This window comes from Lissotriton vulgaris, chromosome 6 (assembly GCF_964263255.1).
Source record: "Lissotriton vulgaris chromosome 6, aLisVul1.2, whole genome shotgun sequence".
Classification (NCBI taxonomy): Eukaryota; Metazoa; Chordata; class Amphibia; order Caudata; family Salamandridae; genus Lissotriton; species Lissotriton vulgaris.
Genome location: NC_141694.1, coordinates 1,472,583,922 through 1,472,609,986, shown reverse-complemented (window position 1 = coordinate 1,472,609,986; position 26,065 = coordinate 1,472,583,922). Strand labels below are relative to the sequence as shown.

Here is a 26,065-nt window from a genome sequence, read left to right as displayed (position 1 = left end):
TCGCCGACTTAGTCAGCCTGCATGCCCTCCCCTCCGCTGACTACATCCTCCTGGGGGACCTCAACTTCCACCTGGAGAACAACAACGATCGCAACACCACCACCCTGCTCGACAACCTCGCCAACCTCGGACTCAAGCAACTGGTCAACACCCCCACCCACCTCGCCGGACACACACTCGACGCCGTCTTCTCATCCAGCAAAGACATCGCCTTCAGCCACGCCACAGGACTCCACTGGACGGACCACAGCTGTGTCCACTTCACCTTCAGAAGAACGACGACCCACCACCACCAGCAACAGGTCGCCCGCAGAAGCTGGAGCAAGATCACAGCCGACCAGCTCGCCGCTTCCCTGAGCCAGCACCCTCCCGCCAGCTCAGCGAACCCCAGCCAGGCCGCCGACAACCTCACGAAGTGGATCAGCAACTGCGCGGACGAACTCGCCCCACTGAGGACCCCGCCCAGCAGACCCGGCAGCAAGAAGGCCCCGTGGTTCACCGACAAACTCAAGAGCTCCAAGAAGAACTGCCGAGCCCTCGACAAAGCCTGGAGAAGGGAGCCAACACCGGACAACATGACCACCCTCAAGCTTGCCACCCGGAAGCATCACCAACTGATCCGCGACACCAAGAAAACTGCATTCAAGGACCGGTTGGATAACAACGCACACAACAGCAAGGAACTCTTCAACATCGTGAAAGAGCTCTCCAACCCCAACGCCGGAAACAACGACATCACCCCATCGCAAGAACTCTGCAACTCCCTCGCCTCCTACTTCCACAACAAGATCGCGGACATACACAACAGCTTCAACACCCAACCGACGAACGCCACGTCCAACTCGACCGAACCACCGCCCCCCACCACCACCCTCCGCGCCTGGACTCCGATCTGCACCGAAGAAACCGTCCGCATGATGAACTCCATCCACTCCGGATCTCCAACCGACCCCTGCCCTCACCACGTCTTCAACAAGGCCGACGCCGTCACCGCACCCCACCTGCGGGACATCATCAACACCTCCTTCACCACCGCCACCTTCCCTGAGAGCTGGAAGCATGCCGAACTCAGCGCTCTACTCAAGAAACCAACAGCGGACCCCACCGAACTCAAGAATTACCGCCCCATCTCGCTGCTCCCGTTCCCAGCCAAAGTCATCGAGAAGACCGTCAACAAGCAGCTGGCCGCCTTCCTCGAGACGAACGGATCCCTCAACCCCTCACAGTCTGGCTTCCGAGCCAACCACAGCACCGAGACCGCCCTCATCGCTGCCACCGAAGACATCCGAACCCTGACGGACAACGGAGAAACAGCGGCCCTCATCCTACTAGACCTCTCCGCGGCCTTCAACACCGTCTGCCACCGCACCCTAGTGCAGCGCCTCAGCAACGTCGGAATCCAGGAGAAGGCGCTGGAACGGATCATCTCCTTCCTCGACGGAAGAACACAGAGAGTCCGTCTACCACCGTACAAGTCAGAGGCCACCGAAGTCATCTGCGGCGTCCCTCAAGGATCCTCGCTGAGCCAAACCCTCTTCAACGTCTACATGAGCCCCCTCGCGGCCATCGCACGCCAACACAACCTCAACATCATCTCCTACGCCGACGATACCCAGCTGATCCTCTCCCTGACCAACAACCCCGCCGCCAGAGCCAACCTTCACGAAGGAATGAAAGAGGTAGCCGAGTGGATGTCGACCAGCCGCCTGAAGCTGAACTCGGACAAGACGGAAGTCCTCATCCTGGGATCCTCGCCCTCCGCCTGGGACGACTCCTGGTGGCCCCCCGCCCTGGGCACCGCACCCAAACCGACAGACCACGCATGCAACCTGGGCTTCATCCTGGACACCTCCCTCTCCATGACCAAGCAAGTCAACGCCGTCTCCTCGTCATGCTTCAACACCCTGCGCATGCTACGGAAGATCTTCCGGTGGATCCCCACCGAGACCAGGAAGACTGTCACCCAGGCACTCGTCACCAGCCGACTGGACTACGGAAACGCCCTCTACGCCGGAACCACCGCCAAGCTCCAGAAGAGACTCCAACGGATCCAGAACGCCTCAGCCAGACTCATCCTCGACATCCCACGACACAGCCACATCTCCGGACACCTAAAAGACCTGCACTGGCTCCCGGTCAACAAGAGAATCACCTTCCGTCTCCTTACCCACGCACACAAAGCTCTTCACGACCAAGGCCCGCGCTACCTCAACAACCGCATCAACTTCTACGCTCCCAAACGACACCTCCGATCAGCCAGTCACGCCCTCGCTGCCGTCCCCCGCATCCGAAGAACGACAACAGGAGGAAGGTCCTTCTCCTACCTGGCCGCCAAGACCTGGAACTCCCTCCCGACCGACCTGCGCCTAACCCAAGACCACCTCGCCTTCAGGAAGAAGCTCAAGACCTGGCTGTTCGGGTAGCAGCAGCACCCCCCCCCCCCCCCTAGCGCCTTGAGACCCTCCGGGTAAGTAGAGCGCTCTATAAATGCCTATGATTGATTGATTGAATAGATCCTTAAGGGGCCTTTTTCAGCACGGACTACTTTATCTCTACTGGCAGGCTGGATGAAGCAGGTTTTTCTTGGTCAGTCTTAAATTTGTCAAGGTTGTTTCTGGAACATAAATTCCAGACTACCAGTGTGCCTCCTTTTGCAGCTCATCCCCAAAAGCTCACTGCGGGGTCCTGCGGTTGATCAATATACACCCAACCTATTTTTAATTTCTTTAAGAGCTCTTAAAATACTGCAGGGGCTTGAGTTCAACCCACTCTGTCCAACTGCCCCTTACTAACATTCTGATGCTGAAAACATTTTAAAATCTTACCAAACAAAAATACAGAAACTTTTCATCCCTAAGGGACCTCCAAAAAGGAAAAGGCCATCTGGCGACAGATTATAGATGCTCAAGCATGGGCATATGCTTATAGTAATAGTTATCACTTGAGAATCAATTCTTTAAACAAGTGAACAAATATTTTCTGCTACTAAAAATCTTGAAGAAATTGTAACCCGTTCTCGACCTGCAATTGCATACAACAATTTTATTTATTTTGAAAGTTTTATATAGCGCGAACAAGATCTTTGCAGATATCAGAGCGCTTTACAAGGACAAGGGGGTGATAGAATAATAGTATGTAATAGTTGAGGTAGTTAGGTACAAGGTGCATAGTTACATAGGTAGGTCAAAGTTGAGGTAGTGTAGGTACAAGGTGCATAGTCAAACAGATGCGCCAATAGTATAAAGGTACAAAAAGAAGGAGCATATACTTGTTTAAGCGTGCTTAAAATGCTTTTGGAGATAGCATAAAGGTAGGCATAGTTGAGGTAGGTGAGTACAGGGTGCCTAGTCACACAGGTGCATCAGTAGTACAAGAGTAGGAATAGTTGAGGTGGTGTAGGTACAGTATGCAAAGTCAAACAGGTGCGTCAACAATATAAAAATATATAAAGAGGGAAAGTATACAATCAAATAAGTCAATAATACAAGTAATACAAATAGTCCAAGGGGTCAGGCAGGTAGTACAGAGCGGATTCTTGAGAAATACAGAATAATAGATCAGGTGTATTTAGCCATGAGGATCGCTTTTACCTCTTTCTTAAAAAGTTTGTTGGAGGAGATGAGCCTGGTTTCAGGAGGGAGTGAGTTCCAGATCCTGGGCGCCATTCCTGAGAAGGAGCGTTTATAGGTTTTTTCCTTCCGAAATCTTAGAGGCTTCAGCAGAAGATTGTTTGTGCTTCTAGTAGTTCTAGAGCCACCAGAGATTGTCAGCTTTTGAGTGAGGTAGGCGGGTGAGTTCATGTGTACAGCCTTGTGTGCCATGCAGGCGATTTTCAGATGTATTCTGGCTTCAAAAAGGTAGCCAGTTCAGGGATTTAAAGTCAGGGGAAATATGAGAGTGTTTTTTTGAGCCAGTGATGAGTCTCGCTGCAGCGTTAAGGGTCGCTCTTAGGGGTGCCGTTGTAGTTAGGAGGAGCCCGCAGAGGGCGGTGCTACCGTATTCTATGTGCGGGATGACTATAGATTGCACTGCAGTTTGGAAGCCTTTGGCTGGAAGGAAGGGTTTAAGTTTTCTCAAGGTATTTATTTGGAAGTTCGCTCCTTTCGTTGCCTTGCTGATGTGCTGCTGCATGTTGAGATTGGCGTCAAGTGTTATGCCTAAAGATTTTGCTGAGTCTACGATGGTAGGTTGTACATTTAGAGCCGTTAGGTGCTTAAGCCATGTTTGAGCGGTAGAGATTTTTGCGGGAGGTGAGATCAGGAGGAACTCAGTCTTCAGCGCATTTATGGCTGCCACCATAAACCTTTTGTGCCACATGCAATCTGTCCAGAATGCTGATGCTAGGCTGATCCGACTTTGCGGATGGGTGCAGGTTCGAGTGTTTGGTCCTTGGATTTGCCGTGGCTTTGCTCTCCGAGATCTCTTCCAGAAGGAGCTGATTGAAGTACACATTTACCCCATGCGAACTGGCATACTCAATTTGGGACAATTTTAGTGGACGCCTTCATTTTTGAGGACGTGTACACTAGATGAGGAAGTGGCCTCGTTCACCTAGGATCCCCATAATTGTGGGCTTGACTTCCAAGTACCCGTGTCCTGATGAAGCCTAAAGAAATATTTGGCGGAAACGCGACCGCGACTGCGTCGACACCATTTTAAGGAGTCCCCATATATTGCTTTCTTGTGTTCTATTCCTGGCGCCTTCTTTCCTATATATATTGATGTGTGAAAAATAATGTATAACTTGGGCGCATAGAGGATCTCCTGTATAGCGTTATATCACTCTAAGGATATAGTGAATATTGTTTATCCTAATTCTTTTTCTTTGTCCTTGTTGTAGGGTACATAGTGTTTGTTTATATGTAATGTACATAAGGTATTAGTATGATGTGTGTCTATATATTGTAAATATGTATAATGTATACATTATTTTTGCTGTTGTGTGCCACCTTGTCCTGTGATGATATCTGTGTTTGTAAATTTGTGAAATTATATGCTTTGCAAATAATTGTACATTACAAGGTAATTAAATATATCTTGTGTATAAAAAGTTTTTTTGTTAAATTGATCCCTCTATAACCCCCTTTTTTCTACTTCCTCATCCTTGTGATGTCCCTAGCCCAGGTTTGGGAGGGTTATTTGGGCAGAACCCCTGCATAGTTTTTCTAGATGCTAGGCTGATCAGCAGGTGTTTAGGAAAAACTTGTGTTACAATGGTGCTCACAGCCCTGCACTAGCTCAAAACAGGATTACGTTTAAGATGATGAATAGAGTCTACAAGACTTCCTTTGCCAATATGACGGACTCAAGGGCCTCAAATTCAAGTGACAGTCCCAGGTCACTTGATAGTTTAAGTCAATAAGTGTATTTTGAATATTCTGAAAACGTTCTCAATGGCAGCAGCAAGCATGTTTATCTACTCCCACAAGCTGTACAAAAAGGGCACAATACAAACACGGTCAGGAGAAGACTTTACTTTTGTGCTCTATTTATTTCATTTTGACAGAACTTTAACTACTTTCTGAAACACAATTCTTGAGTTCTGTATCTGTTTAGTTAAGCTTGCCATATGTACACTAAATAATTTCACATAACACCCACTACTGGATGGGACAAACTGAGTGCAGATTACTACTGGACCTGCAGCAGAACATTACAGCTTGAACTGCTAAGCCACTTCCCGTGATCAGGACTACAAAGAACATTAGACACGCTTGAGCCTTATTGGAACTCATCAGTTACATGTAGACAGAGTATTATTGCACAGTGAGCTACGGAATTCACTGACAAAGCCACATTCACAGAGGCTAAGATGGGGCCATTTTGGATGGAGTATCTTCCAAAAGTAGGGGAAACGCCACAAACTCATGAGCGTCTGAATCTTCACATAACTTTCACAGGTGGGTTTCTCACCTTGTAAATACACGAACATTGCTCATATCAAAGGCATGGGCACCACACACATAGCATCCACCAGTGGGAACCCTCCACGAAAGGAAGGACTTAAGGATAAGTTTATCAAATTAGAGAGATTAAAGAAACAAGAGAACTCTAGGTGGTGGGACGGCACCACTCTCAAACAATACATTAGACTCAAACGCATACCAATAGGGCTCCGAGCCCAAATCTTTCCCACATACGATGATCTTGACACTGATTTAATGGGAAGAGACACTAACTAATAATTCCATGACGCTTATGGATATATTAATTGAAAGCGCTGATCGTAAGGTCTCTAAACTTCAGGCTGATATCTCTACACTCGAACAAGAGATTAAAGACCTAAATCTTCCCGAAGCCACTGTCAAGAACTACACAATCTTAGATGAGATTCTACTTAGACATCAGTCAGAGATCAAAAATAGAAAGGCTAGACAGCTTAGGAGAGACGAAACTGCCTACAGGGAGGGTAGAATTTTCACCTATGCCAAGAAATATAATTCTATGATTCCCAACCTCTCACAATCTAGTAGAACTAATAAGACAATGGCGGAACCCAGTTCTGTTTCCTCTAGTAACACTTCACTAAGTGCGACTAGTGTCAGTGAGACAGAAACTGACAACACAGACAGGACCTGGCAGTTCTGCTTTTTTACACGAAGTACAGTGTATCAGGAGAGGAAACAGGGGGTTACCCCAAGAGAAAAAATAGATCCAAGACCCGGAGGGGCAGAAGGGTTAAACACAAAGGAATACAAGAGGAAACTTAGATCAGGAACAGTCAAGAATTAACCGACTCTACAAACACAGAGGTTCAGGTCATTAATCTTTCCTCTCTACCCCTCATCACTGACATGACCTCTCTGCTAAGTAGGGGCCTTAATTTCAACCCCTTTGCAGTAGGAGACATTTGCAATATGAAAATTGATCTCTTTAAGTTTCAGAAACTTGAAACTTAAAAAACATTTTTCATGTACCAATATGATTAATAAAGCACCAATAAATATTCCTTTACCTGTGTATTCTGATACATTGTCAATAAAGGACATACAAGCAACACATCTTCTTTTGACTCTCACTGATCTAAAGGAAACACCATATGACACGGTCAGGCTTTTGGATGAACTAAACATTGAGTCAGACTTTAGTATTGCCAGCGGGCTCAAGTCAAAATCCAAGTGGATTCCTACCCTCCCTGGCGGCAATGCTATAGACAATTTTCACAAATGGCTGGCTGGTTCTGAAATCATTAAAAGTGAACTATAGTGACATTTGTGCAGCAAAAAAAAATTCTTTCCTGTATATTTCTGTTGGCTTTGTTCTGATGTACATTGTGTCCACACTGACACTACTGTTTATTATTCTAATGTTGTGTGCATAAGGTATTCCGTTAAGGTAGCAGAGCAGCAAGCATGTTTATCTACTCCCACAAGCTGTACAAAAAGGGCACAATACAAACACGGTCAGGAGAAGACTTTACTTTTGTGCTCTATTTATTTAATTTTGACAGAATTTTAACTATTTTCTGAAACACAATTCTTGAGTTCTGTATCTGTTTAGTTAAGCTTGGCATATGCACACTAAATAAATGCACATAACATCCACTACTGGATGGGACAAACTGAGTGCAGATTACTACTGGACCTGCAGCAGAACATTACAGCCTGAACTGCTAAGCCACTTCCCGTGATCAGGACTACAAAGAACATCAGACACGCTTGAGCCTTATTGGACCTCATCAGTTACATGTAGACAGAGTAATATTGCACAGTGAGCTACGGAATCTACTGACAAAGCCGTAATTCACGGAGGCTAATATGGGGCTATTTTGGATGGAGTATCTTCCAAAAGTAGGGGAAACGCCACAAACTCATGAGCGTCTGGATCTTCACATAACTTTCACAGATGGGTTTCTCACCTTGTAAATACACGAACATTGTTCATATCAAAGGCATGGGCAAATATGCTTTAGGTGCGGGGATCATCCAGGTACTTAAATGAGGAGGGCAAAATGAAAGTAAGGCACGGATTATTCCACGAGGAAAAATAATATTCAGAGAAGGAAAGAAGTTACTACTGCCAAACCATTTGTAAGACGCCTAATATAGGATTGGAGGTATGGATGCTCAAGAAGCCCACGGCCGACTCCACCGACCTCAAAAACTACTGGCCCATCTCGCTTCTACTCTTCGCAGTCAAAGTAGCAGAGAAAACAGGGAACGGACACAATTTATCGAAGAGGACGCCGTCCTCGACCCATCCCAATCCGGACTCCGAGCCAACAGCAGCACCACGACCACCCACTCGCTGCCACAGACGACATCCGCACCCTATTGGACCAGGGCCAATCCGCAGCCTTCATCCTCCTCGACCTGTCTACAGCATTTGACACAGTCTCTCACTGCACACTAATCCCCAGACTACATGACGCCGGCATATAAGGAACTGCCCTAGACTGGATCCGCTCGTTCCTCACCGGAAAAAGCCAAAGCATCAGACTACCGCCCTTCATTTATTCACCTCTGAGCGCGACCCCCTTTAACATTTACATGGCCCCCCTCGCAGACATTGTCAGACAACACTGGCTCAACATCTTATCCTACGCCTACATTCCAATGACATTCAGTTAAGCCACCCTATGATTTCTTCAAACTTTTTTTTATCCTTGGGTACAAAGCTTTTGCATATTACAAAGATAGGTATACACCTTGCAGTACACGAAAAGTAACATTTTTAGTCATTATTATTAGATGAGAGCTAATATAACCACCTGTTCACTTACCATGGACTCACTGAGACACACTACTGGTTTTGCATGGCAAAGCCAAACACTATATACTCACCTCAGAACCCACCTATCCCTCCAGTCACTTGCTTACTATATATTTACCTTTCACTATGTACAGCATCTGCTGTCTTTCGGCTGGGTTTGCATTATGTTGCTCATCCCACACTCTCCTTTAATTACCACTTGAGTTTTTCAGTCTGGCTAGTAGGTGTTGAAGAGAAAAATTGCACTCCCTTTTTCCTTTTCATCCTTAGAATATATGCAAGAGAAAATTGCTGGATGGGTAGAAATTTGTCGCCATGCCATCTCAGTTGGACAATAGAGGATCTGCACAAACCAAATATCACTTTTAATGCTATTAACAGCAGTGCATTTTGTAGTGCATTTCAAATCATTTGAATTAAGCCTCCTTCCAGATGAGAAAATTGGTGTGGAAGCACACTGCTTCACCTCCCAGCAGGGTCGCCCCTAAGCATCATGGTAGATGCAGTCTGACAAGCGAGTACACTTGCAAAGACTCTAGAGTGTTTCCCCAGGTGGGTGCAGATTAGAGCTGGCCATGTGTTTCTAGATTATTATCTGGGAGGTGAAGCAGTGTGCTCCCACACCAATTTTCTACTTGAAGGCTCCCTCTAGCCGCTGTGGGCTGACGAGCTCGTGGAGAGGCACATGCGCGCCTGGAGATATACTACATTCCAAGGATACTGCAGCCTGCTCAGCAACCCCAAATAATGCCTAATCACTGCTGATGACAGATAATAATATAGAAACATATGTCCAGATATGGCCAGCACTAATCTGCAACCACCTGGTGAAACACTCTAAAGACTTTGCAAGTGTACTGGCTTGTCGGACTGCATCCACCATGATGCTTAAGGGTGACCCTGCTGGGAGGTGAAGCAGTGTGCTCCCACACCAATTTTCTCCTTCCAGATGAGATAGCTGATGTTGCCTGGTGTGAATCATGTGTAACCCATCCAGAGCAATTAATTTGCACTGTGGTGCCTGAAATTCTGTATTTATAACATGAAACATACAAGTCACAGACTGTAAAAAACAAATAACAGGACTGGAGAGCTCATTCATACAAAGGGCAAATTGAGGGAGACAGTTTATTAGCTCATGACCTGATCTATGCATTCAATCAAACTACACTAATCAAAACAACGTTCCTCGGACTACTCTCAAGGAAAATGAACCCTGGGTGAGTTAATTTCCCTGAAGTTACAGTGGTGGTTGGGGAGTAAGGTCATCTTATTTTTATTATGGGATGCCTGCATTAGACAACACGCATTGCCTACACAGTCCAAACCACAACCTCATCAATTAAGCCACCAACAGAAGCAGAATGCTGTTGAACATAATCAAGCATTGCATAAAACCCCTGCCAGATCCACCTATTTCTCGCTTCACATAAAGTGCAGTCTCATCAACTCTTCTTAACTGGAAAAATACAGAAGCACTTCAATAAAAAGTCTACTTCATCTTTTATGTCCTCCCCTTCGCGCACAACCCTGCAATGGTTAACCTTCAAAGCCATTTCTTTACTAGATGTGGCTGATATAGTCAACTTGCCACTTTTTTTATGAAAATGCTGTTTTCCCCATTGCACTTCATCAAAGCTTTCTCTGGGGATGCTTCCTTACCCCAACTTCCCCATTATCAGGGCCTTTCTCACTCAAGGCATCTTCCCAGAACCTCTTAACACTGGCTGATTCGTTTAACTCCTAAAGAAACCTACTCTAGACCCTGACCACCTCGCCAACTTCTGGCCTGGTACAGACCAACCATTCATCAGTAAGATCATTGCAAAAGCAGTCTATGTTTAGCTCCAAGATCACATCAAGGGTAACCATATCCTTCACAATGACCAGCTTGGCTTCAGATCACACTACAGCAATGAGACCACCACCTTATACATCGAAAACAATGCCCTCTTTACCATAGATTAAGAGGATCGCTGCCTCCTGATATTGCTAAACATCTCAGGTGTCTTCTGCAAAGTCAAACATCCCACCCTTTATGTACCTTTGAGTCGCAAATGGGACTCTACTTGAAAGTCTCCTCTAGTTCAGATATCCAAGGCCTCAAACATTGCTTGTACATGATACAGACCTGGATGGTCAGCTTCTACTTAAATCTTCAAAACAACCAAGGCAGAATCCTATTATTTGACAGAACAATAAAGATACATTACAAACCTCTCTCAATGATATGAACCATGACAGCTTCAAACCCAAACTCTCACTGAATTCAAAGTCACTTGGGTTCAACTTGAACACTAATCTTACCACCGACGAGCACAGGTCAAAAAGGCTGCCTGGCACCAGCTCTCTCTTCCAAAGAAGGTCAAACGGTTTCATCCAGAAAGTGACTTCCGAACTCCTAACTGCTGTTAAAGCCTTCATACTCTCACATCTGATTGGCGGCAATGCAATACTCTACGGCCTCTTAGCCTCCATGCTGGCGCCACTTAAGAGCATGCTACACGCAAAAGCACAACTCATCCAGTGCTGGAAGAAATATGATCACTTTACCCCCATCTTGGCAGAACTTCATTTACTCCACTAGCTGGCCTGCACTATCTTCAAAACAACCTGCAACATTTACAAACCATCACGACCAACACCCCCGATTATCTTACAGATAAGCTCACCATTTCTGGTGGTTGTAGGCACAGTTGCAGTCAGGACACCATCAGATTGCAAACTAAGAAGTGTAAAAAAAGAAAAAACACAAGACAACAGACCTCTGCGCCCAGGATATGGAAAAACATCCTGTATCCATCAGGACTATCCCAATGCTGCTCCAATATAGCAAAGAGCTTCAAAAACCATCTTCCTCGCCTGTTGCAGGTCTTTGAACTTGCCGTTAACCATGTAAAGCGCTGGACAGGTTAGGCTAAAGAAATCCCAAATACATACATACAGCACCCCCACGCCAATTCGATTTATTTAGGAAAGAGTTGCACTCTCTCGGACTGTAGCTGGTGGCTATGCATTTTCGAGTCATAGCAGCACATCCCAGTTTCAACAACCTTTACTCACAATGGGAATTTAGATACTTAGTCTGTCGCATGACAGACACTCGATTAGAGCAAGCATGTTCGCGTGCAGAGTTCTCTGACTCGATTAATGGCCTTCGACCCCCGTTCTTCCTCGACTACTGCAATAGCCTGGTACCCACTTGCTGTCGTTCTGGCCCGAGCCGCAGCGGTGTATGCTGCGCCCCTGATCAAAGAACGCCTTCTCTCTGGTGGGCCACTGTATCTGTGAGTGCACTACCCACTCCCCGACTGTATTCTCTCCGGAAGCTAATCTGTGAGTGCACTACCCACTACCCGATTGTATTCTCTCCGGAAGCTAAGTAACAGTTACCGAGTTTAGACCTGGGTCCTCGCGGGCTGCAGGTTCCGTCGAACTCACGCAAAGCCCCCCATGTTGTCCAGGGCAAGTTCTTCTCCGTACCAGGGCGTACAGTCCAGTGAGATTGACTCCAATACAGACAACGTCCACTTGCCGCAGGATATGACGCACATGACATAACAACACACACGTACACTAGACCATGCTAGCCTGGAAGTGACGTTTCAGCGAGCTCCAGCCTCCAATCAGTTTCTGAACGCAAAGCCTCTTGGGAAGCAATGGAAAGGTGTCACAGCTTAACGGCACCATGTTACGATCAGGCGTTAACTCCCCTTTGTGGTTTAAAAAGAATGCGACGAGATTCGATTGCGCATGCCCTACGTAGTTCGCCAGCAGTAGGCCATATTGGAGCCAGGCAATGGCCATTTGAAGGATGGAATGTTATTGATCATATCTTGCCTGACTTTAATGTGGCTTTAACTTCTGCGCAGTTTTGTGTGCAGTGTCCACTTCTACGCAGTACCGGAAGTGACGCTAACAGGTGACAGCTGTCGCGGCGCCCGATGGGAGAGGCGAGTAGGGGGTACTGGAGGAACAACTGGAAGGTGCCGGGAGCGATGACTCCCCATTCGCGTGACTTCAAGCTCAGTCAGTGATCAGGACGGTGTCCGGATAAAGCGTTAGACCCTAAACCGAGGTGCCAGCCATGCGCTCCCGTAGCGGCGGTGGAGACTTGCTTGGCCCAGGTGAGAGCTGGTGGAAGGAGCAAGCTAACTAGTCTCCGCCACAAAAAGAGGCTTAAAACACCCTGGAAATGTGATTTCCCCTCATATGGCATCTCCTTTTGATTGGGTACAGTTCATGGTATGATATCTGGTGTGTATTTACCGTCCCTGTTATGGCAGTTTGCAGCTCTCCTCACTGAACTGGCCACAGATGGTGTTGTGTTCTATGCCTCATCCGGTTGTTGACTCGAAGCTCCCACGGCTTCTAGGTTACGCACTACCAAGTTTGTTTGTGTCGATGGTTGAGTTACAGCCAGTGACACTGACACCTCTTCACACTTGTGTGTATCTCGTCTGTCCTGGGTGGCAAAGCCGGAAGTCTCCCGACAGTTTGTGATCCAATAAACATACCTAACAAGTACATAAAACTCAGTGCATTTCCTGCTGGCCTCACTTGTCCCAGAGATGCATGCGACCCCTGATTCCCAACGCTCTGAAACAACAACTAAATAAAAATATAAAACGTCAAAAGGTCGCTCTTTTTGTTGCTCACGAAGTTTGCTGTGCAAAAAAGAGCACAGTCCCATAGTAAGGCCAGACTTTCACCGAGCCTTGAATAGGAACCCTCATGTTTGAAATTTGGACACCGTATACAACAACAACACATACTTCAAGTGACAAACATGTTATAGTGATCTTTTGTAATCTCAGAGTTAACATAGACACATTCATTTAGCAAGAAGCATTGTTCTTTTAGTAGCCTGTTCTTAACTTTCACTTTACAAATGCTGTTTACTTTCATTAGGGATAATACAGCACTAGCTACTCTTGATAGGTACGTATGGAAGGCATGGGAATGATATTAGGATTTTTGTTTACCATAGTAAAGTTACCAGACGAGATTAGAAATGTTGATCAAGTTTTATTTAGATAAATTTAAACGTCTGCAAAGCAATAGTTGATAAGTTTAAACAGTAACTCCTTGTTATTAGACAATTGGGTCTCCTAAACAAATACATATGTAACAGAATTATTATATGTAGTTGCGCATGATGCCCTTCATAAACAAGTGTTGCACAATTAAGGAAACATACATATCAATTATAAACTCAAATTGTGAATAACATTCAGTAACCTCGGTTGCACTCTTTTTTTTTTTTTCTTTCTTGTTATTGGTGCTTGAATTCCAACCAACCAGGTTTCCGAGTGCAGCAGAGAGTAGGTTTGAAATATGACATACATGTTGACTTTAGGGCCATTACAAAAATATATCAGCATTGAACGGGAATGGTTATATGTGAAGAGGTAAGTAAAAATGGTGTAGTTACATATGGCGACTGAGAGAAATGTCATCTTCATAGAATAGACATTGCCAGCAGCACATTGCTCTTATAAAATAATAAACAAAAACCAAAATATGCAAAACTAAGTAAATTGTCTCCTGTCAAATTATAAACATGAAGTAGGTTAGATATACGTGCTGTCAGTGTAGAACACAAATTTGCAGCAGCACAGTATTTTTCATAAAGTAATGAAAAACACATTTTCATAAGAGATCATATATTCTTATGGTACTTGTTGAACAAGAAAGCAATGTAGAGTAAGGTGGCCTGGAGTTAGGGAGCAAAGAAGGAGAGGAGGGAAATAAATATGATTGATTAAGGGAGCTTTAACATATAGCACATTTTTAGTTATGGAGAAAGAGAGGTGGGCACATATGTTTTAAACCACGAGGGAAGGCGACTCGAGCAGAGAACAGCTATAAAAAGATAATGGCAAAGAGGAAAATATTAGTACAGAGAAAAAGTATGCTGTTCCTATGGGTGTGGAAGGATGAAAGAAGTGACAGGCCATGTCTGTAATGGAGGTTTACCATAAGGCGCTAGACAGGACAAGGTAGGGAATGCTCGTCCGGGGATAGCTCCAATAAGGAGCAAGGGCCCTCACACACCCCGAGGGGTGTCATACTTAATCATAGGGTATCCCATCATTGGGCCGGCGCTGGAATGCCCAACGGGCCCCGCAGGGGGGCTCTTTGCCAGAGGTCTTCTGGGTTTGCCGTTGTGAAGCTAAATAGTATTATGTGAGGGTGCCTATGTGTAGTGAGTAGAAGTGGGAGAGTGTATTTGAAGTTCAAAAATTGCTCCTGGATTCTCCCAAAAATGTATTCTAGGAGTACCTGGGCCATGAGTAAAACAGACTAGATAGTAGTGGACTGAGGAGGGAGAATTAAACCTTTATCAGTCCTAGTGAGTTGTGCGGGGGGTCAACATATTTCTTGTCTTAATCAGTCCAGTAGGATCTAGGCAATTCTTCAGGATCTCTTTATCTGCATCTACTCTAAGGGGGCGGCAAGTGGTGTTTAGCCAAAAGGGAGCTAGGACTCACGTCCCGTTATGTCTGGATTGCACAGTAGTCCTAATATGTGAAAAAGTTATGTGAGGTATAAATATACCTTCTGGAAAGTTGTTTACCTAAAATGGGGATAGTATTGCTCCAGCAGGGTCAGGCCGGGATGTTCGCTTTTTGTTGCAAGAGGGCCCAATTTCAGTCCACGCGGTTCCTAGTGAGGGACGTACCCATTACAGTCTTTCCCTGGAGGAAAATGTAGCAGGTATAAGCTGGAGTTGAGAGAAATGGTGTGCACACACAACTTTACAACAAAGTGAGATGTCCAATTAAAGACAAATGAAAAATGTAGTAACAAAATGAGGGAATACATTACATCGTAAAGCTACAAGGTTGTTAAAATCGACAACAACTCAATTGGACAAAAACTCTGCTATAAAAGAACAACATTTATAGCAGATATACATATCGCCAAGTGTAAATGTATTTGAGCTTATATAGCGCACAGCTACCCGCAGTGGGTTTCCCGGCGCTTGCTTAGGGAACCCGTCCTGGTATTCCCCTGTGAGATAACCCCGGCAGGGTATCCACAAGGTGAAAGCCAGGCATCCCGCCGCGAGGGGCCGTTGTGGAGATTAAAATCATCTTTTCATCTTTTCTCGCAAACCGTACCCAGACGGTGAGGCTGGGAGGATTTTATTCACCTATCTCTGCTCTCCCCTGTGGAGTCCCACAAGGCTCCTCGCTAAGTCCAATGCTATTTAATATCTATGTAGCGGACTTGGCGAGGGTAATAAAGGCCTATGGGGTACGGCTTACATCTTACGCAGATGATACCCAGCTGGTCCTGGCTATCCACAGGGACAGCCTTGCTGTGGCAGCTAACTTCCAGAGAGCTATGCTTGAGGTCAGTACCTGGATGACCTCGAACTGTCTTAGGCTCAACTCGGACAAGACCGAGATTATGACCTTTGGAAAACTCTCCCCTGAATGGTCTTCCAGTTGGTGGCCGGAAAAGCTTGGCCTTCCACCTGTTCCAGTGGAAAAAGCCAGAAATCTGGGAGTGATATTTGATAGCAAGTTGGCTTTTGACCTTCACACTAACAAGGTTGTTTCGTCATCATTCTTTGTTTTGAAAAAAATAAAGAAATTACTGCCTTATCTTCCTCCCTCAGCTGGGAAGACTTTGGTCTCCACCTTAGTCTTCTCAAAAATAGATTATGGGAACGCTCTCTTTCTTCACACCCAGAAGCGTGTCATAACTAAGCTGCAATCCATTCAGAATGCGGCTGCCAGGATTCTTTTAAACATTCCTCGCCGCAAATCTACTACTCATGGCATTCGTCAGCTCCACTGGCTGAGAGTTGAGAGCCGTATAAAGTTTAAGGCCCTCTGTATTGCATATAAGGCAGTACATGGCATAGGACCCAGGTTCCTGACTGAAGCCTTTCAGCTTTATGTCCCCAGAAGGCAATTAAGATCGGCTAACATCAGTCTCCTCTCTGTGCCACGTACAAGAACGGCCACTTGGGGAGACAGGCGTTTTCTTGTAGCCACACCAAAACTTTGGAATCTTTTGCCACTTGCCATCAAAACTGCCCCTAATCTGATGAGCTTTCGCAGGCTCTTAAAAACATGGTTGTTTAACCAGTAAGAGGATAGCTGAATTTAGTAGCTCCACAGCGCCGAGACACCTCAGGGTATTTGTTGCGCTATAAAAGTTGCGTAAATAAATAAATAAATAAATTAAGCAAGCTATTGCCCAGAGTCGCAGAGTGTGAACCCGTGAGTCGAGAAGGCACCGGAGCGAGAATTATCGAGTCCGTGGAATTTTTAGCCCAAGACCCGCCGAGGCGTGGAATTGAACCGTGGTCCAGGGCCGATCTCAGCTTCCGGGTCTGCCGCCTTTAACTCCTGAGCCACAGTGCAAGGAGACAGCAACAAGTATAGTTGATTACGGGAGCATCCATAAAAAAACACCAATTTGGCCGTAGAGAAAGGGAACTGAAGGTTCGGGAAAAATTGGACTGTGAGAGCAAGTAATGGAAAACATCCATAAGGTAAAAAACCGTAGAAAGCAATAGCCTTACTAGATGCAGATTAACAGCACATGTAATAAACACAAATGTTATGCTGGTATCAGATATGGGAAATCAAATGGGTTGGCTGAAGAGCAGATACACTCCTATTCCTAGTTACTTCCAGGATGACACACATGCTTATATTTCTTATTTTCCTATGATAGGGGCATGCCATTAGAAAATGAGGTACATTTTCATTATCTTTAGACCACAGTAATGGTGATTAAAGCTGATACCCATGTCTTTACAGTGAGCTTGTTCACATTTGAGCGCCAAGTTAAGTCTCATTTTCAGAAGGGGCTGACATAGATGTGGATCCAGGGTGAATTTTAGAATTATCTGTGGCACTCTTAGAAAGATTCAGTAAATAGGCTGTGTTATTTCTCTGTGTACACTTCTCAACCTCTTAAAAGTGATAAGTAACTGGCAGCATTTTAACTTTTAACATTAAGTTCGGTAAATTCATTCATTGTTGTATATGATCGAATTGCTGTATCTTAATTTATTTAAATCCATAAAAGCATGCACCAGAATCATAAATACAATAAGAAAAAATGCATTTAAGATTGGTTGACACAAATAATCTTCCCACAAACTCCTCAATTTCTTAATAGCTTTTAAAAAACATGCAACATTAAAAATGATAAATTAGATGTTAACTGTAAAAACATGAGAGTTGGTCGAACTTGTAAAAATCCAATGGCTTTCAGGAATAGAGCAACAAAACATGATAAAATGTATTGTGTCCTGTAGAGACACATTTTTGCAGCCACAGGAATCCAGGAACCAGAGAGCATAACATATTTTAGGGGAAGCTAACCGCAGATTCAGTAGATTCAATCTAAACCTACTGAGCAAGAAACATTCCATATTATATTTGACAGTTACTAGTTAAGATTCCATCAGCTGGGTCGTAGTGAACAGAACATACCCCATATTATCAGTTTCAATAATGGTCTTCTCTCTAGACAGTGTTTTCTGTTCTAAGGAATTGTCCCTCACCCATTTACAGTCAGTCTTTAGCATAACCTCAGGGTTGTGAAATACCTCCGCCGCCCCATACATTGGAGTTTTTCCTTTATTTACCTGAGCCAATGAATTTTAAGGGCATGGTCTAGTGACAGGCAATCCCTCACGACCAGGCTGTTCAGAGTAAGGTCTTCTTTTATACATACCCTAATCCATCCAAGCAGGGGGCGAAGGACTATCAAGTCACTAAGATAATTAACTCCCAGGTCCTCATGAACAAATAGAGTCCGGGTACTCTGAGTGGCCCAAATTGGACTGCGAACATATCCAGTGGGTCACCTTGTTTTTAAGTTGAACATAAGATTCAGTCATACGTGCTTTCAAAAGCTGCACATTTCCTAAAACCAATAAGTATGAAGTTGCTTAAGGAGTTACGTCAATAGCAACCCCAATGTTTGAAAGTGGTAGGCGATCCAGGTTAGGATGGTGAGGGATAAGGTTAGGGAGCAAAGTGCCTGGACAAGTGGTCTACCTTAAAGATATACCCATGCCCAGGTCAGGATAATCCTCCTCACCCGATGTCCTTAAAAGATCCCTTTTGAGGCTGGTGCTGATAATCCTAGGAATGATTAGAATATTTTAGTTATATTAGTTAATGTTCAAATGTACTGCGATTGTCTGTTTAGCAATGCATGTCGATCTCATAAGTGATGTATATAACTGGGAATGAGAAATGACTGACAGGTTATCAATGCACATTGATCTCATAAATGCTGCTTGAAATGCCAGTGTGGACTTAATCGATTACCAGGAAATCATTCCCTCCTCTGTTGGGACGTCCTTAGAAAAAAAGACTTGACTCCGGTGTAAAGTATAAAATTAAAGGGTGTGGATTTAATAAAGCAATTTCCCCACATCCATAAGGTGTGTTAATATCTTTTGACAGAATCGGTCACAATGTTAAGGGTTGTTTTCAGAGTCTCTATTTTCCTCGCTAGTATTCTTTGCCAGCAATCAAGAATATTTCATAGTCTTTACTTCCTTGGTAAAGTTACTCCCTCTGCAAACAGGAATGTTTATTACAGTCTTTGTTGCCATGGTATGATTCTTATCCAGCCATTAGGAATGTATTACAGTCTCTGTTTCCTTGACAGAAGTTTCTCCTAGAAATCTGGACTATATTACAGTCTCTATTTCAATGGTTGGATGGTCTTCCAGCCATTGGGACTTTGTTATATTGTCAGTGTCCTTGGTTGGATTCTCTTCCAGCAGTCAGAAAGACTTTAGTCAGGACAATTCCTCTCCCCTTCCTAGGTTCCACCCCACCTCTCTGCGAGGTTTCCATTGCTTAAAGAATGGCAGTGCTGGTATTTGGTCTGCATGCCCGGGGACTGGACAGGAGATCCCGACATATAAGACTGTCTGTTCTCGCGACAGGAAGACCAAATTCCAAACCCTCTAAAATCTTCATCACCCTGGCGGGCCTCAACATCAGAAGAAGTGCTGCATTTGCCATTACAAGACACTAGGAAATAAAAGTTAGGGGGTTGGTGCAATCCTGCAGAACTACAGAGGGACTGGGAAAATGAACTTCAAAACATAATGTGGTGTGGGTGTCGGTGGGATGGCGGCTCACGGGAGGTTAGGCACAGTGCCAGGCTGACCGCGCCCAACCCCATTCCGTGCTTGGTCAAAGGCTATGCACAGCTTGACTTTTGGTGCTGCCGGGGAGTCGGGTGCAGGGCCCACGCCAAGAATGACCATAAGTCATTTGCGGTGGGGGGGTTGGCTGTTCCTTAAACCACTACTGCCATGTGCGGCAGGTGGTTGTGGATAGTAATGAGATCTTACTTTACAATTAAAAAAGCTATAAATTCACTTAAAAACCCAAAGTTAAAAGTAAGGGTATTGTTAGATATGGTAATATCTTACTTCACATTAAAAAAACAATAACTTGTTGCCCCACCAAGCTCTAATTAGATCACACAGGTTGCATCACTCATGACATATTCAATGGCAACATTAATGGCCTCACTTGCTACATTTCAAATGACCTAATTGATGACAACACTAGGCATGGCGAGGGCACAAGTTCTAGCTAGCTCAGTAAACTATAGCTGGTGAATTTCAGTAGTATGTTTTAGTTTAATATATTGCGTGTTAACTGACTTTTTTACTTAACTATAATGCCACTTTAACCTCAGTTTTTTTCAGTGAAATGTGTGTGTGTATGTTTGTATATAATATGTGTGTGTACTGGATGGAAAACAAATACTGAAGTGATGTCATAATTGGGTATGGTAAAATCTTAGCTTACATTAAAAGAAAATCATTGAAAAAACAAAGATTAAAGTGCCTTTGTAGCAAGGTGTTGAAATAATAGGAAAACTCATTTTTATAAATAGAAAACCAATACAAATTCACCAGATATAGTTTACTGAGTTAATTATAACTTGCTTCCCCTCCATGCACTGCTTATGACATTTAGTTTTTTCCAGTAAATTTCTAGAGTGGTTTGCAACATAAGCTAAGATCTTATTACCATACCCGAGTATAAGATCACTTTAACCTTTAGGTTTTTCAGTGAATTTCTTCTTTGTTCGATTAATGTAAGCAGAGTTCTTATTACTGTGCCTATCTTAAAACGTCACTTTAACCTTTTGATTTTTTTTCAATGAATCAAAGTTAAGTACACTCCTAACCCCCTTGGGAAGCCTGCAACCAACCTTCCTTTGCCTTTGGCCATCGGCAGCAAAGTATTGGCCAGAGGCCCCTACTCTGGCCGTGTGCCACAATGCGTGGCCGCAAGATCTGACCTGTGGTCTATCCCCTATGAGTCGCCAGCCTCCCGCTACACATGACCTTTGCCTTGCGCAGCAGGGGGTTTGGCCGGAGGGTCTGTCCCCAAGCTTAGCCCATGTACCCATTCCCTCCTTTTGCCACATGCAGCAGAGTTGGCCGCAGGGCCTGGTCTCTGGCCATGCACTGCACCCAACACTCTGCGGTCGCCAAACCAGCAATATTTTTTTTATGACCCTGCAAGCTTCTTCCAGGAAGCTTGGGCACTACCCCAGTACAGAGGCCCCTACTCTGGCCGTGTGCCACAATGCGTGGCCGCAAGATCTGACCTGTGGTCTATCCCCTATGAGTCGCCAGCCTCCCGCTACACATGACCTTTGCCTTGCGCAGCAGGGGGTTTGGCCGGAGGGTCTGTCCCCAAGCTTAGCCCATGTACCCATTCCCTCCTTTTGCCACATGCAGCAGAGTTGGCCGCAGGGCCTGGTCTCTGGCCATGCACTGCACCCAACACTCTGCGGTCGCCTAACCAGCAATATTTTTTTTATGACCCTGCAAGCTTCTTCCAGGAAGCTTGGGCACTACCCCAGTACTCTGTTTCAGTGAGACCAGGACCAGTCTCGCTGCCCCTAAGTGGTCGATTGGGGGAAAAACAAGCTTCTTTTGCCAGTAACAAGGCTTTATATATATATATATATATATATATATATATAAAGAAAATTGATGGCACAGGACTCCAGCAGGATCAATCGTCCGGATAAATCTAACTTTGTAATCACTTTAAGCCCAACCCAAGGTTCTCTTTAAACAATAGATTCACAAAATTACTGAACGGATATACACCAAATCACAAACGCCATGCTTTCAGGCTAAAGTTATAACTTTGTGTCAAATTTGGTATAATTCGGTTCGGCCAGTTTTTCTGCATTGGGGAACAAAGTTTCTATTGGGAATTAACATTTGAAATCAATGTTTTGGGAGTCTGTTCTTTTAAATGGCCTGCTTGACTTGTTGACGCAAAACTTCCATGAAGGCACTGAGGTGGGGCTTTTCTTTTGGAAAAGTTTTGTGCAGATTGATTAAGCTACGCCAAAGTTATGACCAAAACCAAACTGTAACAACGTTTTTCCTGTGGAATCTCTGACCTAAGTAGAACTGCACAAATGCAACTGTGTAATAGATGAAGATTTATAACGTATGTGTTTACTCCATGAAAGGACTAACATGAGGGGAAAGTTCATGTTAGCAGTGTATCAAAACTGTCGGTCATAAAAACTAAAAAAGACCTGAAAATATAAAATGATGGTCCTACCTTAACTTCTGTGTTCGCCATCAAGTGTGAAAGACTTGACATGAAACATGAGATGTAAGGAAGTTAGAATGAGTGTGTTGGTGAGTGTGCAATATTCTACATGATTCCCTCAGTACGTTAATGAGTAAGATTTCAAATACAATTGTTTATTGATGTCCGCTTTGATTTTTCTAATGATTTAAAAATATATTATTTAAAGCATCTGACATTGATGACGCAATTCATGGTATTTTTATGGTCATTAGGTGTTACTCAACATTGAGATATTCATTAAATGCTATTGTGTGATTGTACTTTGGTTATTGTAGCGACTGGCGATAATATGAGGCAAGTCAAGCACAGCTTCCTGAGTGAAGCTGTTTGTGATCTCCTCTCAATACCCATTGGAGTTTGTCCAAGTGAAGCTGAATCTCAACAAAAGGGCCCACAGGGACTAAGGCTTTGTCTATGGGGATGGGCAGGCTGTTTCATCCTGAATTGTTTTGAGGGTGATGGGCAAGAAACTTGATTTATACCCGCTGGTTTCTAGAAAATAGGACTGACCCTAATGTATCCCGTGTTGTGCAACAGGGAAGACAGCTAGTGAGGACACTAAGTCAGTTACGATGCTTAAATATATTCTTATGCATGCCTAAAACAGGCTTGTTTTATTATAGGACACACTTTTTTGTGGTTGTACTTTGTTGACAACGGAGATTTGTTTTCTTGTTAATAAACCTTTGAATCCTCAAAACGTTTATTTTTATGGTCTGTGCATTTCTTTGTAGCTCCTAGGATTGCATGCATCGTCTGCTTGTACACCTTTTACAATGTGACCTGTGAGTGATATGCGGCACATTAAAATACAGCAAGTCAAAATGGATAAATAATCCAATTTGTTTCTACCTAAAAATGTAAATTTTCTTGTATTCTTACGAATAATGTTTTATTTAATTAATGTATCTTGTTGGGAAATTTGCATCTCACCATTAGTCCCTGACCGACCTTTTTATTTCTAATGCTTTTGTGGTAACGGTTGTCCTGCAAGCTCTTCTGGTATTATTGTGTAGATCTGACCATTCCAGAGAGATTTGTGGTAAAAGTTTGAATGCGGGACTACAAGAATTCATTCATACGAAGATTGGAGTCTTACTTTTTATGGCAAGATGCAGTTCCAAATTGGTTAAAACACAGATTATCTCTACTATCTAAATACGGCTACTTTTTTTTTTGTTTCTTGTGATAACTGCAAACATATGGTCTGTGTGTTATTGCCATGGCACGATTTAAGTGAGATCTTAGGTCCCTCCTCCTTGCTTCCTAACAACTCCTAATATTAAAAGGTTGTTCTGAAGGACATCAAGTGTGTTTCGAATCACAAAGATGTGAGCAGACACAACCTTTCACTAGTTCAAACTGGCTTTTAGTGAAAGAGGACCCATGAAACCACTAAAGTTCTACCTGTCCTTGTTCTAAAAGACAGTCATGGTTGAAAGAATTGATTTAGTGCAGTTTGGTCATATCTATTCTGTAGTCTGTTCAGCTAACCAACAGCAGTACGTAATTTGCATAAGTAATTGTATGTCAGTGGTATAAGAGCTGTGCTCTGTTCTTTTTGCACCCCAAGCCCATCCGATTTTCAGAACAATATTTTTGTTGTTTATAGGGTGTGGTCAGCTTGACTTCCTCGTACAGGGTAGTCGAGAAATGTATTTTATCGAGAGTTATGTCATTAATTTCTAATTGTGAGATTTCCTTACTTTCTGCGATGCTGATTTTCAGAAAACAGTCTACAGAAGACAGGAAGGATACTGTTTAAGGCATGTACTCGCACTTTATCTTGCTTAGTCTTTTACAAATACTTAAGTCTGGCATTCATGGGAACACAAAAATGGTTTCACCTGTCTAGAAGGCAGTTCCTGTAAAAATAAGAGCTGATGGCCTTGCTTTTAGAAGAAATCCACACCTTGGCCAGTAGATTTCCATCGCCTAATCCCTAACTCTTTTTCTTTCATTATTTACAGACAGGTGTGGCTGCCGAGCCGGTACCAGGCAGTGTTACTTGTTCTTGGTAGGAAAATATGCCAGCGACCTGAAATAGTCGTGCTGTGCCTGATGTAATATATATTGTTTAAAATGTCTACAAGTTTCTTCTACATTTGTAGTGGCCAGAAATACAAAATGCCTTCGGCACCCGTCTTCGCATTAATTTCCATGCGCTTCGGATCTCTTACTGTGTTGTGGGGTGCTTGGTTGTGATGCTCTAGTCTAGGACATTATTGTATTGAATACATTCTGATCAAGTACATCAGCCACATTATGCCCAGTTGCAATACAAATAAGTTGATATTTATCAAGAGTTTTCAGATATAATTCTATTTTAGTAATTTTTCTCAGTGTGCAAAGTTTTAGCAGATGTTAGTTCTTTGTGGTAAGTGAAGGCATGATTTGAGTGTAGTTATGTGAATGACATATTATATTCACGTTTTTTAATCTATGTATTCTTAAGCTATTAATAGAAAACATGAAGCTCTACAGCTAGGGAATTGAAATTGCTGCTCATCTTCGTTGATCACCTTCCCCTGCCAGAGCTGGTTGTGCCATTTTATATTACTAACCATGTGGTGCTTCTGACTCTTGCATCTGTATCAGCAAGCAGAGTTATTTGTTGTAAGAAGCCGACTTAATGTAGAGTATACGTATAGGCTGAGAGCAAGTTCAAGATCTAAGCTCTCCATGTGCTGCTTATTGTGGAGCAAGACCAATGGTGGAACACTTGTCTTTCTACTGTCGTGGTAGGATGTATGTTTCTCAATGACTGAAGAGGGACGTTGGCTCCTTGAGAAGCGCTGGGTGTTATGAGCTTTCAGATATTGAGAGGTCACCCAGATTCAATACTTTGCTGGCTGGCATGTCAAAAAGGCTGTATGCCTAACTTGAATTGTGGAGATGCCTTGCTTAAATATTCCTCATTGTGCTTCACAGAATCTGCAGTAGCCAAGCAGGGGGACAAAGTATAAAGGAGGAATGCATGGGTGACTTGCAATCAGAAATTCTGGTGGCTACCAGAGATTTCTACTATTGATTGCACTATTTGTTTGGCTCATTGTTGGCTCTATTACGTATTTGTGTTCTGCAATGTGGAGAAAAAACAGCTAGTCTGGACAGGTTCTCGAGACGAAACTGTAGGTAGGGTCATGCGGATACATATCAGAAATCTGCTTGAGAAATCAATCACATAATAATGGGGCAGGCTAAGTACTGTCATGAAGTGAGCATGAGACTTCCTTAAATAAGATTCCTTGTTGGGATGTTAATGAAAACTCACCTGCTGGCTTATTCCCTCAGATGTGGACTTGAGCATTCCAAAGTTGTTGGCTCATAACCCCACAGTCTTGTTTGAGTGATTATGCTGACATTTTCTGAGCTTCTACTGTGGACTAAGGAGTTGTGTGGAATACTTTTTAGCCACTTGGTTGTGACTGAATTGAAGCTTCTACTTTTTTCTTCAAGGCCCTGTCAGAGTGTTGCAGGTTTTCAACCAGGCTAGCACAGGTCTATAAAAATTGATGCACACGTTGTAGTATCCTGATATGGATGCTTACTTTGTTAAAAACAAAAAAATAACTACCAGGGCTCAAATATTTCTAAGGCGGCCACTGCGGCATGAACCACCCACTGCCCCTACCAGCGCTGCTCAATGTTAGTACAAACACTACCCCCTAGCCATCACAATCTGAATAATGTGACAACTAGGACTA

At 43.9% G+C, this 26,065-nt stretch overlaps 2 protein-coding genes across 4 annotated transcripts in view; one reads left to right on the top strand and one right to left on the bottom strand.

Moving 5' to 3' along the window:
* Positions 1 to 12,314, bottom strand: part of SYS1 (SYS1 golgi trafficking protein) — a 37,861-nt gene extending 25,547 nt beyond the window's left edge. Inside the window, exon 1 of one of the 2 annotated variants that reach the window (XM_086927606.1) lies at positions 12,106 to 12,314. In XM_086927606.1, the coding sequence (XP_086783732.1) occupies positions 12,106 to 12,271 (166 nt within the window). In that variant the 5' untranslated portion in view covers positions 12,272 to 12,314. The remainder of the gene's footprint in view (positions 1 to 12,105) is intronic. The other variant, XM_086927607.1, reaches the window with a different exon arrangement.
* A 297-nt stretch (positions 12,315 to 12,611) lies between these two features.
* The window catches only part of AFTPH (aftiphilin), a 331,590-nt gene continuing 318,136 nt past the window's right edge, over positions 12,612 to 26,065 (top strand). For both annotated transcript variants that reach the window (XM_086927603.1, XM_086927602.1), the window contains exon 1: positions 12,612 to 12,839. The gene's annotated coding sequence lies outside the window, so the exon portion shown is untranslated. The remainder of the gene's footprint in view (positions 12,840 to 26,065) is intronic.